This window comes from Cnephaeus nilssonii (genome assembly GCF_951640355.1).
Source record: "Cnephaeus nilssonii genome assembly, chromosome: 4".
In the NCBI taxonomy this organism is placed as follows: Eukaryota; Metazoa; Chordata; class Mammalia; order Chiroptera; family Vespertilionidae; genus Cnephaeus; species Cnephaeus nilssonii.
Window position 1 is genome coordinate 32,429,015 of NC_137075.1, and position 15,089 is coordinate 32,444,103.

At 49.6% G+C, this 15,089-nt stretch overlaps 1 protein-coding gene across 2 annotated transcripts; it reads right to left on the minus strand.

Annotated features, from left to right (window-relative positions):
* Positions 1–420: 420 nt before the first annotated feature.
* On the minus strand, positions 421–12,418 carry LOC307098201 (dehydrogenase/reductase SDR family member 4). Of its 2 annotated transcripts, XM_079768850.1 has the most exons (8): positions 12,218–12,414; positions 10,942–11,119; positions 6,015–6,116; positions 3,732–3,802; positions 3,583–3,634; positions 3,164–3,298; positions 2,686–2,741; positions 421–959 (listed from the first exon to the last, which is right to left on the minus strand). In XM_079768850.1, exons 1-8 carry the CDS (start codon positions 12,346–12,348, stop codon positions 845–847), a joined length of 840 nt encoding a protein of 279 aa, XP_079624976.1. In that variant the 5' UTR covers positions 12,349–12,414; the 3' UTR covers positions 421–844. The 2 variants fall into 2 exon arrangements, with proteins under 2 accessions (XP_079624976.1, XP_079624977.1); XM_079768851.1 differs by lacking the exons at positions 3,583–3,634; positions 3,732–3,802 and having other exon boundaries at positions 12,218–12,418.
* Between the last annotated feature and the right edge of the window lie 2,671 nt (positions 12,419–15,089).

A 15,089-nucleotide genomic window follows, 5' to 3' on the forward strand; every position in this document is an offset into this window, starting at 1 on the left:
TCGAGCATCACGAGCAAAACCCATTTCTTTTGTTTGTGGACCTGGGTACCCCGGATCATCCTGGCAAGGCCCCTTCCTTTTCCCGTTCGTTCGGGCGGCCGGTCCAGCTCGTCCTCGCTGACCTGCGAGGGAACTCGGGGCCCACGGCAATGCCAGGAGAGGACCTGGCCAGATCTGGGGGGAGTTCGTCCTTCCTCTCCCGCTGCCCAGCCTTGGGGATCCCTGTGGCGCTCTGGGAGTTCCCATGCCGCCTCCTTCCAGCTGGCAGCTCTGCAGACACCTCCACCCCAGGCAACACGCTCAGGTCCTGGAGCCAGGGAGGAAGGTTAGGGGATCCAGAGATCCAGTTCACTCAGACTTATGCTCTCTGCTCAGCTACCACACCTGTGCACCCCACACTAAAAAAATGAACACATTGAGTTAAAGCAACACGATCATCTGCATTTTATTGGCACCTGATTTGTAAATTAATTTCCAACCTTCCCAGCTCCTCCTTCAACTCCAGGTCCTTCTCTCCCATCTCCCTCAAATTGCCCCATGCCAGGAAATAAAAGCAATTTTTTTAATTTTTTTTTTGCCAAGGTAGACTCAGCCTACTCAGCAGGCCTATCCTGTGTCCTCAGGGGAAGTCTTTATCCAAGGCTACAGCAACAACAGGAATCCTCATAAGACCAAACCCTGATGGCAGGGAAGGCTGGATCTTGTCACAGGGCGTAAGTGATTTCTGGGGGTGGGGAAAGGTGAGCAGTATGATAGGCAGAGGTGGTGAAGGCTGGTAGATTAGTGCTGGAACCCGATGGGGGTGGAAGCCCAGTCTCTGCCCTGGTAGACTCTCTCCAGGTACTCAGAGGCGGGAGGGGGCTCCTCCAGCCACTGTCACTGTTTCCCCAGTGATGTAGCTGGCATCTTCAGAGCACAGGAAAGACACGATGCCTGCACAGTCTTCTGGCTCGCCTAACCTGGGGTATAGGGAAAACGAAGAAGGGGGTAAAAATCAAACAGGCCAGGCCCCCACAGAGAATGAAATTTGCTTAATCAATAAGTATCAGTTGATTTTTCAGGACCAGTGTACAAGTCCATCAAATTGGGTTATCATGATGATAAGCTGTTATAATTTAGTATGAGCATAAATACTGTGCTCTGAAAAAAACCACTACAAGTTATAGTCAAATAATAGAGATACTTTGTTCTTCAGAGAACCGAGGACACCAAAATTCAAAATTTTATAGATAAACTTGTGAGCAGCTATTTTATACTTCAAATAATTTGTTTCACATGTGTGTATACTAGTCAAGTGTCAGGGAGTCTGTGAGGTAGTAAATGGTTTATTTAAAATGACTCCATTTGCACAGCTTTAATTCACAGATAACATTTTCAGGAATCTATTTTTGTCCCTTAGAGTCAGGTTCATTTTGTGAGAATGTGCTAATTCTCAGTGTTTGTATCAGTGATTGCTTAGTTGGGAACATTTTAACATAACTGCCAGACTTCTCTAGAGGTGGGGCAGAGTGCGTATCTCAAACCTAGGTTAGTGGTTCTTCATCCTAGCTGCACATTGTAATCATCAGGAAGGCTTAACACCTCCTCCCTCCCCCGCCTCGCCCCCCTTCTCGCCCCCCTCCCCGCCCAAAAGATGCCCAGGACCTGCCTTGGACCAATAAGAAAGAATCTTTGGGCCCTGGCTGGGTAGCTCAGTTGATTAGAGCATCGACCCAATACACCAAGGCTGTGGGTTCAATCCCCAGTCAGGGCACATACAAGAAACAACCAATGAATGCATACATAAGTGGAACAACAAATTGAAGTTTCTCTCTCCCTCTCGCTTTAAGCAATAATAATAATAAAAAATCTTTGGGAGTGGGGCCTGACCATCTGTAGTTTCGTAAGCTCCCTAGCTGAATGGAATAGGCACCCATGATTGAGAAGCGTGGGGCCAGTGAATCACTGGGGCTCTAGAAAGACAACACCCTGACTTATTAGCGAGTTGTGAACTAGGCCTGCAGCTCATGCCTGACATCAGCTGGCTTTGGGAGCACTGGAGGGGATCTTCTTCCTTAAGTAGGCCCGTTTGCACAAGTAGTCCTTGAGGGACAAGATGGAGAAGCTGAAGACCAGAGTTCCCAGAAGCCACAAGTTGGAGAGAGGCAGGGAACTTGGAGGACAGGGAGCCAGGTGAAGGTGCTCCAACAGTGCGTCCAGCCCCTTGGGGAACAGGCTAGTTTTCTTAGGCAAGGGGAGTTTTGGGACAGAGTAAAAGCTCTCCAGTCCTTTTATTTGGGTTGTAGGATCATCAACCTGAGCTTTGAAAACATGACTTTAAAAAACACACATGGCTTTTTATTCAAAGAGAACTAAAAAAGCGTGTTTTGGTTTTGGTCCCTACCAGCTAGGGATGCCTAGAGGTGGAGGCAAGCAGCCAGCTGGAGGGAGGAGTCAGGGCCTCTTCCAGAGCTCTTCCCTGCCGAAGCCTGGACTCATCTGTGTTTGTTTTTGGCAATGGAAGCAGACGCCTGTCTCCCGCCCTCACTGTGGTGACGCAGCGTTCACCAGCTTGTGAAGTGTGTGCGTTTGAGGCAGAGGAGAGCGTGCCCCCGTTGTCTGTGGGACCAGGAGACGTGAGATGTGGGCTGTGCGAGGGGCCATATCTCCCATCTTTATCCCTCTTAACTCTGTGTGACACCTCACCTTCTTATCCGTAGGGCTTCTTTTAAGCTCTCCTCTCTTGCCTTGTCCATCCATAGCTGCAGGAAAAGGGGAATCTCTATGTGAAAGAAGAAAGGGGGGACCAGCAGGGGGGAACTGCCCACCCGCACATCGCTGGAGAGGAAGGGTGGAGAGACGCTCTCTTCCACTTCCTAGTTCTGCCTAGCCCCCAGCCTCTCCCCACTGCCCTCTTCCGTTTCATTCTTTTCAGATCCCAGTGAGGCATTTCACTGGCTCTCCCCATTCCCACCCACTTAAGGGGATATGGAACGGCGTGAGCAGAGTCTGAACTTCTCAGTGTCCACCGAACACCCGGAGGAAGGAAGAACGGGTCTGGTCTGGCCAGGTGGCTGGCACGGAGGGGGGCGACAGAAAAGCTGGGGAGGGGAGCAGGAGTGATGGGGAGCTCAGGACCCCGGCGCCAGCTTTCCCAGCAGGATGCAGGACAGCCCCTCCTCACCACTTGGCTGAAGTTAGTCTTGATGATTCCGGGCGCCAGGCAGTTCACCCTTATGTTACTTTGGGCCAGTTCTATGGCCAGGTTCTTGCCGAGGCCCAGCAAGGCTGTCTTACTAACGTTGTAAGGGCCCAGGCCCTGGGGGAAAGGAAACATGGGTTAGTCTCTTTGTTCCTGGTTCATTCTTGGTTCTTATTGGAAGACATAAAGGGCAGCAGATAACAGGGCATCTCCTGTAATGGAGGGTCCCAGTTAGAAAATGGTCTTGAGGTGAACCCTCCCCAATGCTGGGGTTCGTGGAGACCGGGCATCTGTTTTATGGTGTGATTGCAAAAGGGGACACAAACTTCTTAGGGTGACGGGAGGGTAGGAAGGTGCAAGATGGAGGAAGGGATGGAAGTAGCAGAGGAAGGGGCTCTTACAGGAAACGGGGTGTAGGCTGCTATGGAGGCCACAATCACCACTGAGCCGCCTCTGGAAAAAGAAGAGAATGACCCTCTTCCCAGCAGAGACCCCCCGCCCTCAGACCACGTGGGGCCGTCACACCCCAGCTCCCTCTCCTTCTCTGTACCCTCGTTTCTCCATCTCTGGCACCACTGCCTTAGTCATCAGGGCTGTGGCCTTCACATTAATGTCCAGAATCTGAAACCGAGAGAAGAAGGGGAACAGCATGAGGGGAGAGCTAGAGAGGGCAGGGTATGAGCAGCCATAATAGGTTCTCTCAGATCTGCCTGATGGGGCTGGTGGAGATCTTAGAGATGATTTCTGGGACCTTACAAGTGAAGAAACCAAGGTCCAGGGAGAAAGAAGTGTCTTTCACCAGCGCATTCAGTGAGAGGATGAACATTAGGCTTGGGTGAGAAAGCATGGAGCCTGGTTCATCTTGTTTCCTAACTAGCCAAGTGTGATTTGGCCTCGAATGGACCTAGACTCTCAGGGCTATGTTGGATTTGAGCTGGATTTTCTCTGTTTCTTCTAATCAGGGAGAGCCTGGAATTAGGTTGGCCTCCTGGGGTCTGCCATGGAGTGGGCTGTGCTTCCCCGGGAAAATGTGGCCTGACCTTGGCCCCTGGGGCATTCCCACACTCCTCTGGCTCCTGAGCTCAGGGACTGGGATGCTCCTGGCCCTCCAGGATGGACTGTCTGGCTGAACATTTGTTGGAAAGTGGGATTATGAGGAGGAGTGGGATCATTTTGGGGAAGCTGGGGCATGGGCTGGAATAAAAACCTCACGCCCACAATTTAAAACAAACACATCACCACTGCGCTGAGATCGTCCCCTCCCACGGCCCCTGGCAAACTCTTATTTTGAAAAATTTCAATCGTATGGAAAAGTTTAAAAAGAAGTGCAATGGATATCTTTTACCTAGATTCATCAACTGTTCACATTTTGTCCCACTTGCCCTATGTTTTTTCCGGAACCACTGAAGGTTAAGTTGCAGGTGTCATAATGCTCTAACACTAATACTTATGGATATTCTCTAAGAGATTATAATCCATGATCACACCCAAGAAATTTAACACTGATAATAATGACTTTACCTAATGTGCTGTCCATAATAAAATTTCCCCAATTGTCTCCCATATGTTCTTTTATTTAAAAAAAAAAGTTTTTATTGATTTCAGAGAGAGGAAGGGAGAGGGAGAGAGAGATAGAAACATCAATGATGAGATCATCAATCGGCTGCCTCCTGCGCGCCCCCTACTGGGGATAGAGGCCCTAACCTGGGCATGTACCCTGACCACGGAATCGAACCGTGACCTCCTGGTTCATAGGCTGATGCTCAACCCCTGAGCAACATTGGCGGTGCTCCCATTTGTCCTTATTTGAAAAATCCAAGGTTTAATCAAGAATCAACCCTGGCATTTAGATTTGATGTTCTGTGATATTTCTTTTAAATGCAAACTGAAAAGAAAAATTACTTGGTGTAAAATTATTTTCCTGTGGTCTCCATTCAGACTGCTCATGAAAGATGTTTTCCTACTTTAAAGAATATCAATCAGGAACCGACTCACTGAAGAACATTGGGCACTTTGGTCTCTATGTCTGTGAAACACCGATAAAGTACAATATTTTTGGATTCTTAAACTTCAGTGTTGAGATATTGATGACATCAGAAGAAAAGCAAAACTAGGGGCAACTATAAAAAACCTGGCATTTCCAAATCATGTGGGAATATTAACCTTAATAAACACAGGTCTTTTAATTGAGGCTTTACAATTAAAGGATGTAGGTGAGTGAAATATATTATAAATGTAGTGTAATTATACACATTCACAGAAAACCCAAAATTCCACACTTGAATTTGGACAGCGGGATCTCCAATTTACTGGTTGCAGTGAAGAAGAAAAGAGCGCAGGTCTTTTCCAAAGGCTGCATGTTATAAAGCAGCAACTCAGGCCATTTCACCAGAATTGGTATTTCACGGAACTAGCAGCTATTAAAGTTTTCCAACTCACAAGAAATACTCTTTTTTTTTGGCAGCTGAACAAGGGGACAGATGGTGCGCAAATTTAAATGTATCAGTTATTGGCAGATTAGCTGCCATGCCTGCTGGAAATAAACCAGGAAGAACACCTGGATAAGGGCACAGTGAAGGCTGGGGCGCAGGGAAGGAGGTCGCTAGGAAGGAGCGAATGGAAGAAGACAAAACTGGGAGAAGCAGCAGTGAAAGAGATGGGCAGGGAGAGAGGAAGCCACGCCCCACCAGCCCTTTCCCAGGTGCACCCCAGGTGCAAATCCCAAGCATTGCTCACATGTACTAGTACGTGGCACCTGACAAATGTATGTAAGAGCAGACCGAGTTTGTGCTGTTCTCTGAGGCCCGCCCCTGGCTGCTTTATTCCTTCTTACCTTGTCCCACACCTCCTCGGTGACGTCCATGAGGTTTCCGAAGAAAGGGTTGACGGCAGCGTTGGAGACCAGGATGTCGATGCCCCCGTGAAGCTTCACGGCCTGGAGGGAGTAAGGTCTGAATCAGGGCTTCGGGTCAGTTGGGGATGCACGTTGACTAATGGTGACAGAGAATTCCTTGTTAGGAACAAAATGATGTCAGAATGACATCTGTTTCTTGAAGCATTTTTCTCTAAAACTACCCTCACCTCTGCTGCTAAACACTTAAGGTCGTCTTACTTCTTTGACACCTTTTCTTCCTGCCCCCACTTCTTCTAAGGCTATCGCTGACCCTTTGCTCATTACACCTTCTCTTTGGGGTGCTCCTTTATTCTCATGGCATCGCTGTCACCTCAAAATCTATTTCTAGACCCTCTTCTTTTCACACGGAATCCCAGTCCCATTTCTCCAAGTGCTTACTGTCCAGTTCTCCTTGATATGAGTTACCATTATCTCAAACTCAACCTTTCCACACCTCCCTGAATGGAGGAACTGGTTTAAATGGACTCATAGAAAGTTACCACTGGGAGGGGCCTTTAGATCGGTTAGCCTCATGTCCTCATGGTGAAGGTGATAACTCTAAGGTCCAGGTAAGTTAATTTCTCAAGACCCTCTAAGTCAGGAATGACATATTAGGGTCAGCTAAGCACAGGAGGCCTATTCATTTTGGTCTTTGGGAGAGGCAGAGTGATTTGCTCAGGGCACAAAGCTAGTTAGTGGTGGCAGAACTGAAATCGGTCCTGGGATTAAAGCAGTTCTGTACTTGGTGATCATGGCATCCCTCCACCTCCCTTTAATGGCTTGGAGGCATGGAAGATTCAAGGCAGAGCTGAGATTGAAACTGGGGAAACCAAGGGTAACATCTCACCTCCTTACTAAGTAGTAAGTATGTGGTAGCAGGAATGTGCTGGAATAATGATTGGCCAAACAGAATCTGCCAACATACCACCCTGAAATCAGACTTTGCATTTGCCCAGTACTGGCAATTTTTTGCTATCCTCATCCGAGGATATGCTTTTATTGTTGTTGCTTTTTAAATCCTCACATGAGGGTATTTTTTCCATTAATTTTCAGAAAGTGAAAGGGAGGGAGGAGGGGAGAGAGAGAGAGACAGACAGACAGACAGACAGACAGACAGACAGACACACATCAATGTGAGAGAGACACATGGACCAGTTGCCTCCTGCATGTGCCCTGACTGGGGGTGGGGAGTGAACCAGGAACCAAGGCACATGCCCTTGACTGGGAATCAAACCCTCCGCCCCTTGGTCCAAGGGCTGATGCTCTCACCACTGAGAAAAACTGGCTAGGGCTGTTTTTGATTTTTAGAGAGAGGGAGGGAGGGAGGGAGGGAGAGAGAGAGAGAGAGAGAGAGAGAGAGAGAGAGAGAGAGAATATCATCGATGTGAGAGAGAATCATTGATCTGTTGCCTCCCATACATACCCCGACTGGGGATTGAACCGCAACTTAGGTATGTGCCCTGATCAGGAATTGAGCCTGTAACCTTTAGATGTACAGGATGATGGTCCAACCAAGCCACACTAGTCGGGGCCAGAGCCAGCAATTCTGATGCCTGGGGCAAGCGGCATTAAATGGGCTCTCCGTTGACTCTGTGCTTCACGATTTGGCGCAGGGAGGGGTGTTATTAACAATGTGTACCATCTGCTAGCTCCCGTTTTAACTAATTATTCTTGCTAACTAGGTGCTAAGCTCAGATGTTTTGAACGCCTGAGCTGTCAACATGTAAATTTCACAAAAATGTAAAACCACATAATCTTTTAAAACCGGTATCAATACTTTCTTGCGCTCTCTAAATTTTAGTGTCCAGGCACAAAGCCCCGGTCATTTGCCTTGGCTCCGTGTAAGCCTAGCCTAGGGACTTGTGACTCACAAAGAGCAGAATACGTTAGCAAGTGTTGTGTGCTGCGGCCTGTGCATGTGTCTTTGGGGGTGGGGAGAAGGTGGTGGATTGCACCTGGAACGCTTTTCTACTTCTGCTGTGCATCCCTCCCCTTCTAGGCCTATCAGCATGGACAGGGGAGGAGGCTGGGTTTTGATTGAACAGAGATAAGAGGACCATAGAAGATTAATGAGAAAGGTATTCTGGCTATCCAGCTGGTGTCTCCTAAGTCTTTCTCTAAATTGTGCGATCACTAAACAAAAGTAGTTAAGCATTGTTTGCTCTGTGTCCTGAGGATATTTTTTCCATTGCTTTTTCAGAGAGAGTGGAAGGAGGGAGGAGGGAGAGAGAGAGAGAGACATTGATGGAAGAGAGACACATTGATTGGTTGCCTCTCGCATGAGCCCTCACGGGGCGGGGAGCAAGCCCGTAGCCCAGGTATGTGCCCGAGACCCTTTGGTGTGAAGGCTGACACTCTAACCACTGAGCATGCCGGCTAGGGTGTGATAGGTATATTTTTTAGAAAAATATAATCAAGTGGAGCAGCGGCTGATCTGGTTTCCACTCACCACACCTTTGAGAAGCTTCAAGGTGCAGGTTAGGAGGTTACTGGGTAGTCACTATCCTCAGAGCACAGCTTTCCTCATCACAGGCTGACAGCTGGCAATGGGTAGCACACATCTCCAGTTGCTAACAAGTATCCTATTATTCTCCACCTGGCATTGCGCGAAGGGTCATTCTGCTCCTCTCTTCTGTTTCCCATTTCTGGACACCGGGTTAGAAAAGAGTCTTGGCTGGTTCCACTAAGCGTCTCTTGGGCATACCCATTGGTCCCACCACCACTGCTCCAGGCCGGAGTGACTGCAACAGCGTCTTCACTGATCTCCTTGGCTCAGTTTCCTCTATTCCAGTACATCCTTCCTACCAGTGCCAGATTCTCTTTCTTTAATAACATCTTCATCTTGCTCAAAACCTCACGTGGCCTCTTATTTCGGACAAGGATGTCGAAACTCCTCTGGGAGGCTGTGGAGGCCCCAGTGCCCCCTCCTTCCCACCAGCCCACGACACCGCACCCCTGACCCTGTGCCCTCTGCTGTGGGGCTGACGGTGCTCTCCTCTTCCCTCAGTCCCCCCTGGGCCGCCTGCTCATTTTGCAGGGTCATCTGGAATCCTGTCCTACTCCATGCCCATCCCACCTAGTTCTCAAGCTTCACCACTGGGCCAGGGCTCCAGGATTTTGACATTAAGTTTCTACATACTTTCATACGGCTAGTCACTAATTGGCCCAGCATCCCAGATGGCTCCCTTCAGCCTCAGGATCAAGGTCCCAATCTCGGGCTTTGTCCAGCAGCCTATGCCAGACGAGGCCACTTTCTTCAACTTACATTTGGCTTTCTCCAACCACGTTTAAAAAAAACACACAGGTACATATATTTAAACTAGTAGCCCTGACCATGAATCCCTGCGCCAGTAGCTCTCTGCGGGGCCTGGCCGCTCCGTGCCCGCTGTCCAGAGGCTCTTTGCGGCCCAGAGGCCCATCCACAGTGGGGCGCAGAATGCTTGCCTTGTCGCCGCGGCGACGAGGCATTCCACCAGGCCGTTCACACTGCCCGCTCTCAGCGGCTGCTCCCCCGGGACTGGGGGACTCCGGCGGGGCTGAGAGGACTGGGTGCCGCCATCTTGTGGCTATGGGCACCACCATCTTTGTGATGGAGTGATGGTTAATTTGCATATTACCCTTTTATTATATAGGATATGTTTTTGTTGTTTTTTTAGAGAGAGAGGAAGGGAGAGGGATAGAAACATTGATGAAACACTGACTGGCTGCCTCCTGCATGCCCCCTCCTGGGGGTCAAACCCATAACCCTAGCATGTGCCCTGACTGGGAATGGAACTGGTGACCTCTTGGTGCATGGGACCATGCTCAACCAACCGAGGCACATAAGCCTGGCTCCAATGCTCACTTGAGCATTCCCAAACAGTTCTTTCAAAATGGAATAACCTTATGCCATCGACCATTGTTTAACCTCCCCCTCTTCTTCCTCTTCTAATATTACCCAAATTATTTCTGTCATTTGGTTAGTACAATCCCGCACTTTCCATTCTTGGGTAGATTCTCTCTTCCACTCCAGGGAATAAAGTGTGGGCCCTGAGCCCGAGAGAAGGGGAGCCTCTTTGCCAGATGTTCGTATTTTCCTGTGTAGCTGGAAGGCTGGTGCCAAGTACCAACTCTGCCACTGGCTTAGACCTGCGTTTGAGAGTAAAGTCCAAGTGGGCACAAAGGCCTGACCTGACGACAATGGGGAAATGCCTGGCAGTCGGCAGGCAGCTTGGCAGGTCTGGATGACTCTCAGCTCCTTTCTTACTGGCTGTTGGACCTTGGGATGTGGCTCCACCTTTCTGAGCAGAGTGTAAACAAGGAGAAGAGTCTTTGCCTTGTTTGGGTTGTTGTCAGGTTTAGAGATGACCCGTGTAACACCCTGAACAAAGTGAATGGCACACAGTAGGTGGCTGAAACATGATGGGCTTCCTCCTGCAGGTTTCCAGGGACTGCCTCTATGCTGAGGAACTGGGGATTGATGGCTGATTTGCTCACAGGGGGGAACATCTATTTTGTGATTGTATCTAACCTTCTCATCTGCCCAATTAGATTGCAAACTACCGGAGAACCAGGACCAGCTGTTTTTGTGTGTGTTTTTTTTTTTGTTTTTTTTTTGGTGCCCCCAAGGGCTGCTGCAGGGCTGAAGCATTAGAGTGGTTTTTGATTCTCTGACTGGGATGATGGATGATTCTTAGAGACATAACAGAAAGGCACACAATAAAAGTGTGCCGGTGGACGGGTGTGGGTATGCAGAACACACTCTTATGTTTTAGTTAATAGTGCTGGCTTGGATCACACCCATGTGGTCCAGGAAAGCTGGGAAGGAGGCTGAGGCTGGTTCCCTTCTGCCACCTCCTGGCTGCGTGCCCATATCCTTGCTGCTCACCGTGGTCACCAGCCGCTCCCGGTCCTCAGCCTTCCCCACGTGGCACACGGTGCCCGTCACGCTCAGCCCCTCCCCATGCAGCGCCGCCACTGCCCGGTCCACGTTCTGCTGCTTCCGGCTGCTGACCACCACGTGGGCCCCATCCTGGGCCAGCCGCCGGGCGATGGCCAAGCCGATCCTGTGGGCAGAGAGAGATATGGACGGTCAAGGCGAGCACGGGGAAGAGGTCGAGAGCACGGGCTCCGGAGTCAGACTGCCCTGGTGTGAATTCTAGCTCTCCTTTTGGACGCTCGTTTACTTAATTTTCTTATGGTTTTGGCCTCAGACTAGGTTCCCAGAAAGTGACATCACTTTCCACAGGCCCCACCGCCATGGGGTACGGGCCCCATACCCTGCAGGAACTGAGGGGAAAGAAATGAGCTAGGGGGGCAGCAGCAGCCACTTCCATGACTGGAAGAGCCCTGCCCCCAAATACCGACCTTATTAGTCTGCATCATCTCAAAATTCCATCGTTAGTTATGTTTGGGGTGCATATGAAAGGGTGGGTCTCTGGTCAAAAATGTATTTTTTTTTTTTTAAATTTTACTCTCCTGGGAGTGAGGGTTATACATTTTGCAATTGTTAGCTATTGGCGTTTCCAGTACATTTGTATTTTAGATTCGTGCAGAGTTGGTGTCTAGCAAAGTCCTGTAATGAGAAGCAGTATAGACAAGCGTGGTGGGTGCAGAGATAGGCTGTGCAATGGAGGCCAGAATGGACTCAGCCAAACAAAAATTTGGATACGTGAGTCTGTGTCCTGTCTAGGTAAGGGGCGCGGTTCTGGGAGGCTTGTCGAGGCGCCCAAATGGGGTGTCTGGAACACTTCCATAGTCCATGGAGGCAGTGGGATAGTAAATACTATAAATAAATAAATAAATAAATATATATATATATATATATATATATATATATATATATATATATATATATAATTTATTTATAGTATTTTAAAAATCTGGGCTGTCTTGAACTTCTGGCATCTGGTCTTCCTAGACTCAGGGCCCGCGGACTGGAGCAGCGCGGAGCACGGAGGCCCTGGGTTGGAGGGGGCAGCACGGAGCTGGCGCCATGGCGCAGAGGCAGCGGCCGGAGACGGGGAGGCTGCAGGCCAACCACGTGGTTCCTGACTTCCTGGGCCGCGTGTGCGGCTGAGGACGCGACCCGGGAGGCAAAGGACGGGAGTTACCGCCTGTTTCCAGACAACGGGGGCCTCAAAGACGCCGGGCCGGGCACTCACCCTTCGGTGGAGGCCGTTACTAGGGCCACCTTATTCGCGAGCGGGTCCCGGCGCGCCACCCTGGAGCTGGCCATCCGCACCGACTTCCAGGACCGGACACAGCCGCCCAGCAGCAGCCCCGCCTTATGCATGGCGCCGACCGGCGGTGCAAGGTCCCGCACCCCCTGGTGGGGCGGTGCGAGGGGCGGGCCTCCTCCCCGCGCGTTCCCGGCTCCGGCCCGCCCTGGGACTGGACCGCTCCTCCCGCTCTGCGCCGGCAACTTCGCGCGGGGAACAGGCTGTGGTTGCGGGCGCCCCCTGCCGGCGCTTGGCCGCCGCGCCCCGCAGCCCCTGCCCTGCTCTGGCGGGTGTGGGACAGACAGTGCTGTGCGTCCAGATTTCCTGAAGAGCCCACCCCACTGCTGGAACCCCTCGCACCCCTCCTTCCACATCTGCTTGCCCACGTCATTTTTTGGGGGGCGAGGGGGTGCAGCTTTGAGTTGGTTGCTTTTGCTTCCCAGAACTTCAGGATGGACCTTCTCTGAAAAAGTTTGGGTCTAAATATATGACAGCCCATAAGGGGACAATTATTCTGCCATTGCCCAAAGAGATGAGGCCTGTGTGCACTACATGAGGGTCTCAGGTGAGGATGGAGGCGCCTGGGAGAGAGACAGCTGGGCCAGGCCTGACACTGCCTGCCTGACACTGCCCTTCATTCTAGCTCAAGGTCACCTCCATCTTGACAGGCCTGGAGGGCAGGCTCTGATCAGTGTGGTAACCAGTGTGCAGGGATAAAGATCCTGGCTGGACAGGACTCTGATACCCTTTACCACAAGGGGACTTCCCCATTATACAGGGCCCAAGTGGTAACAAGGAGGCTAGAGGGCCCCCCAACCAGTGGGAATACAGAGAACTCGGGAGCATTCTCTTCTTCACAACCACCAAGTCCCCAGGTCCTAGCCTCCAATAAATATTTGTTGAATGTAAAAGCACTTTATAAACTGTAAACTACTAAACATAGTAATTATTGCCACCATAAAGTAATTATTATTGCTGCCATAGGCCAGACTCTTCATCTGTAAACTAAGAATGCTGGAGTAGATGATGAATAAAGTCCTCTCCACTATAAATTGTGTCCAAGACTTCAGCCTCCACTTCTGCCAAGTGGGCTGAAATGATCTCTCTGCAGAGTTTCTGGGAGAATTAATAAATCTGGATGGCTTATGGTACACTGTACAAAGGCCCTGGCAGACCCAAGTGCTAGTGCCCGAATTGGTTTAATCCAGTGGTCTCTAAAAGCCAGACTGAGAAGTGGTACTGATCCATGGCAAAGTTTTCACTAGTTCAAGGCAAAATGAGAATATAAAGAAAATGTAGTGAGTATCATAAAGCTAAGCTTATTTGACTTAACAGATATTCCTTTATTCTGGGATAGGCTTTTGCTTTTGTGTGTGTACGTGTGTGTATTAGTCTTTTTGTTAAGAAAAGCTGATGAAAGCAGATGGGTAGGTTGAGGAAAATGTTGTGAGTTGGTGAAATCACCAGTTTGGGAACCCTATGTCAGTCCCTACAATTGGAGGAGAGAGAATGCTGGTCTGTGAAATTCAGTTTGGGAGATTGCTGTTTAATAGAATTTATACTTGCTAAAGATTCATTTAGTGTATGTATAGGTTAGCTGATCAGCTAAAAAGGGGATTTCAGCAGTCAAAAGGGTGTGTGTGGGTAGCAAGTAATATAACAACACACAATGGATTTATAGTATATTCCTCAACCAATAAGTTACAGCTGTGGTACTCAGTTTTGGTCCTCAGCACATCCCGATGAGATAAGAGAGCTTACGTCCAATTTTCCCCATATCGGGGAAAACTGACTCTCTGACTGGTGCCCCTCAGTCTGAAACTCATGAATTATTGACAGGCTGGATAGTGTGACACCGCTCTTCCCCCTCCCCTGCTCGGAGCTAATGCACTGTGGGAACGCTTCCCAGTGCTCTCCACCTGTATGTGGGCCTGGGGAGAGCGGGTGTAGGAGGACGGGGGTAGGGGTTCCCAGGGCTTTCGGTTCAAAGGGACGAGCTTGAAGGGCAAATTTAATCTCTCATCACCTCCTGCCCAGAGGTGGGTAGCCAGATCCAGGAGCTGAGGTTGTGAGGGAGATGGAGGGAGACCATACTCCAAAGAGCAAAGGGTTCTGGGAAGAGAATTCTGGCCTGGGAGCTCCGTGAACATTGGCTTCTCCTCATCTGGGCAGGGTGGATATTTGGCCTCCAGCACCATTTGGGAGCTCACAGGGGACACTAGGGAGGGGATCTGAAAAGAAAAGGGTAGACGTGTGGGATCTCTAGCTCCTACTCCTCATCACGCTGGGTTGTTGGAGAGGGGGTAGGACATTTTTGGGGAAAATACATGGGTGTGTTGGAGTCTCTTTGAAATGGGAACTTTAATAGACAATGGATTGTTCTTGTATGGAGATGGTACCATCTGCAGAGTTGAAGAAATGCTCTGTGATTGAGGACTATACTCCCATCTTCTTCAAGGGCCGACTGTGATCCAGAAGGAAATTCACCTGGAATGGAATTTAAATCTTGGGTTTTGCGATAACCATCCCAGACTGGTTTTTGGCTCATGTGCTATCATTTGACACAAGTCAGGGATGGGCAGCGTGGGAGAGCTGGGGAGAGCAACTTTTTAAGAGTCGGCAAAGGTTGGTGCTTTCTAGAAATTTTATTGAATATTTCCAATCTAGTGAGGTGGGCGTTTTTATTTTCATATGTGAAATCATAGTGACTCATGGCAATCTGACCCTCTGTCAGTGTCAAATAGCTACACATGCTTTTCCTGACACTGTTGGAGAATAACAGTTTTCTTAAAAATTAATTTTCTCTGAACTGGAA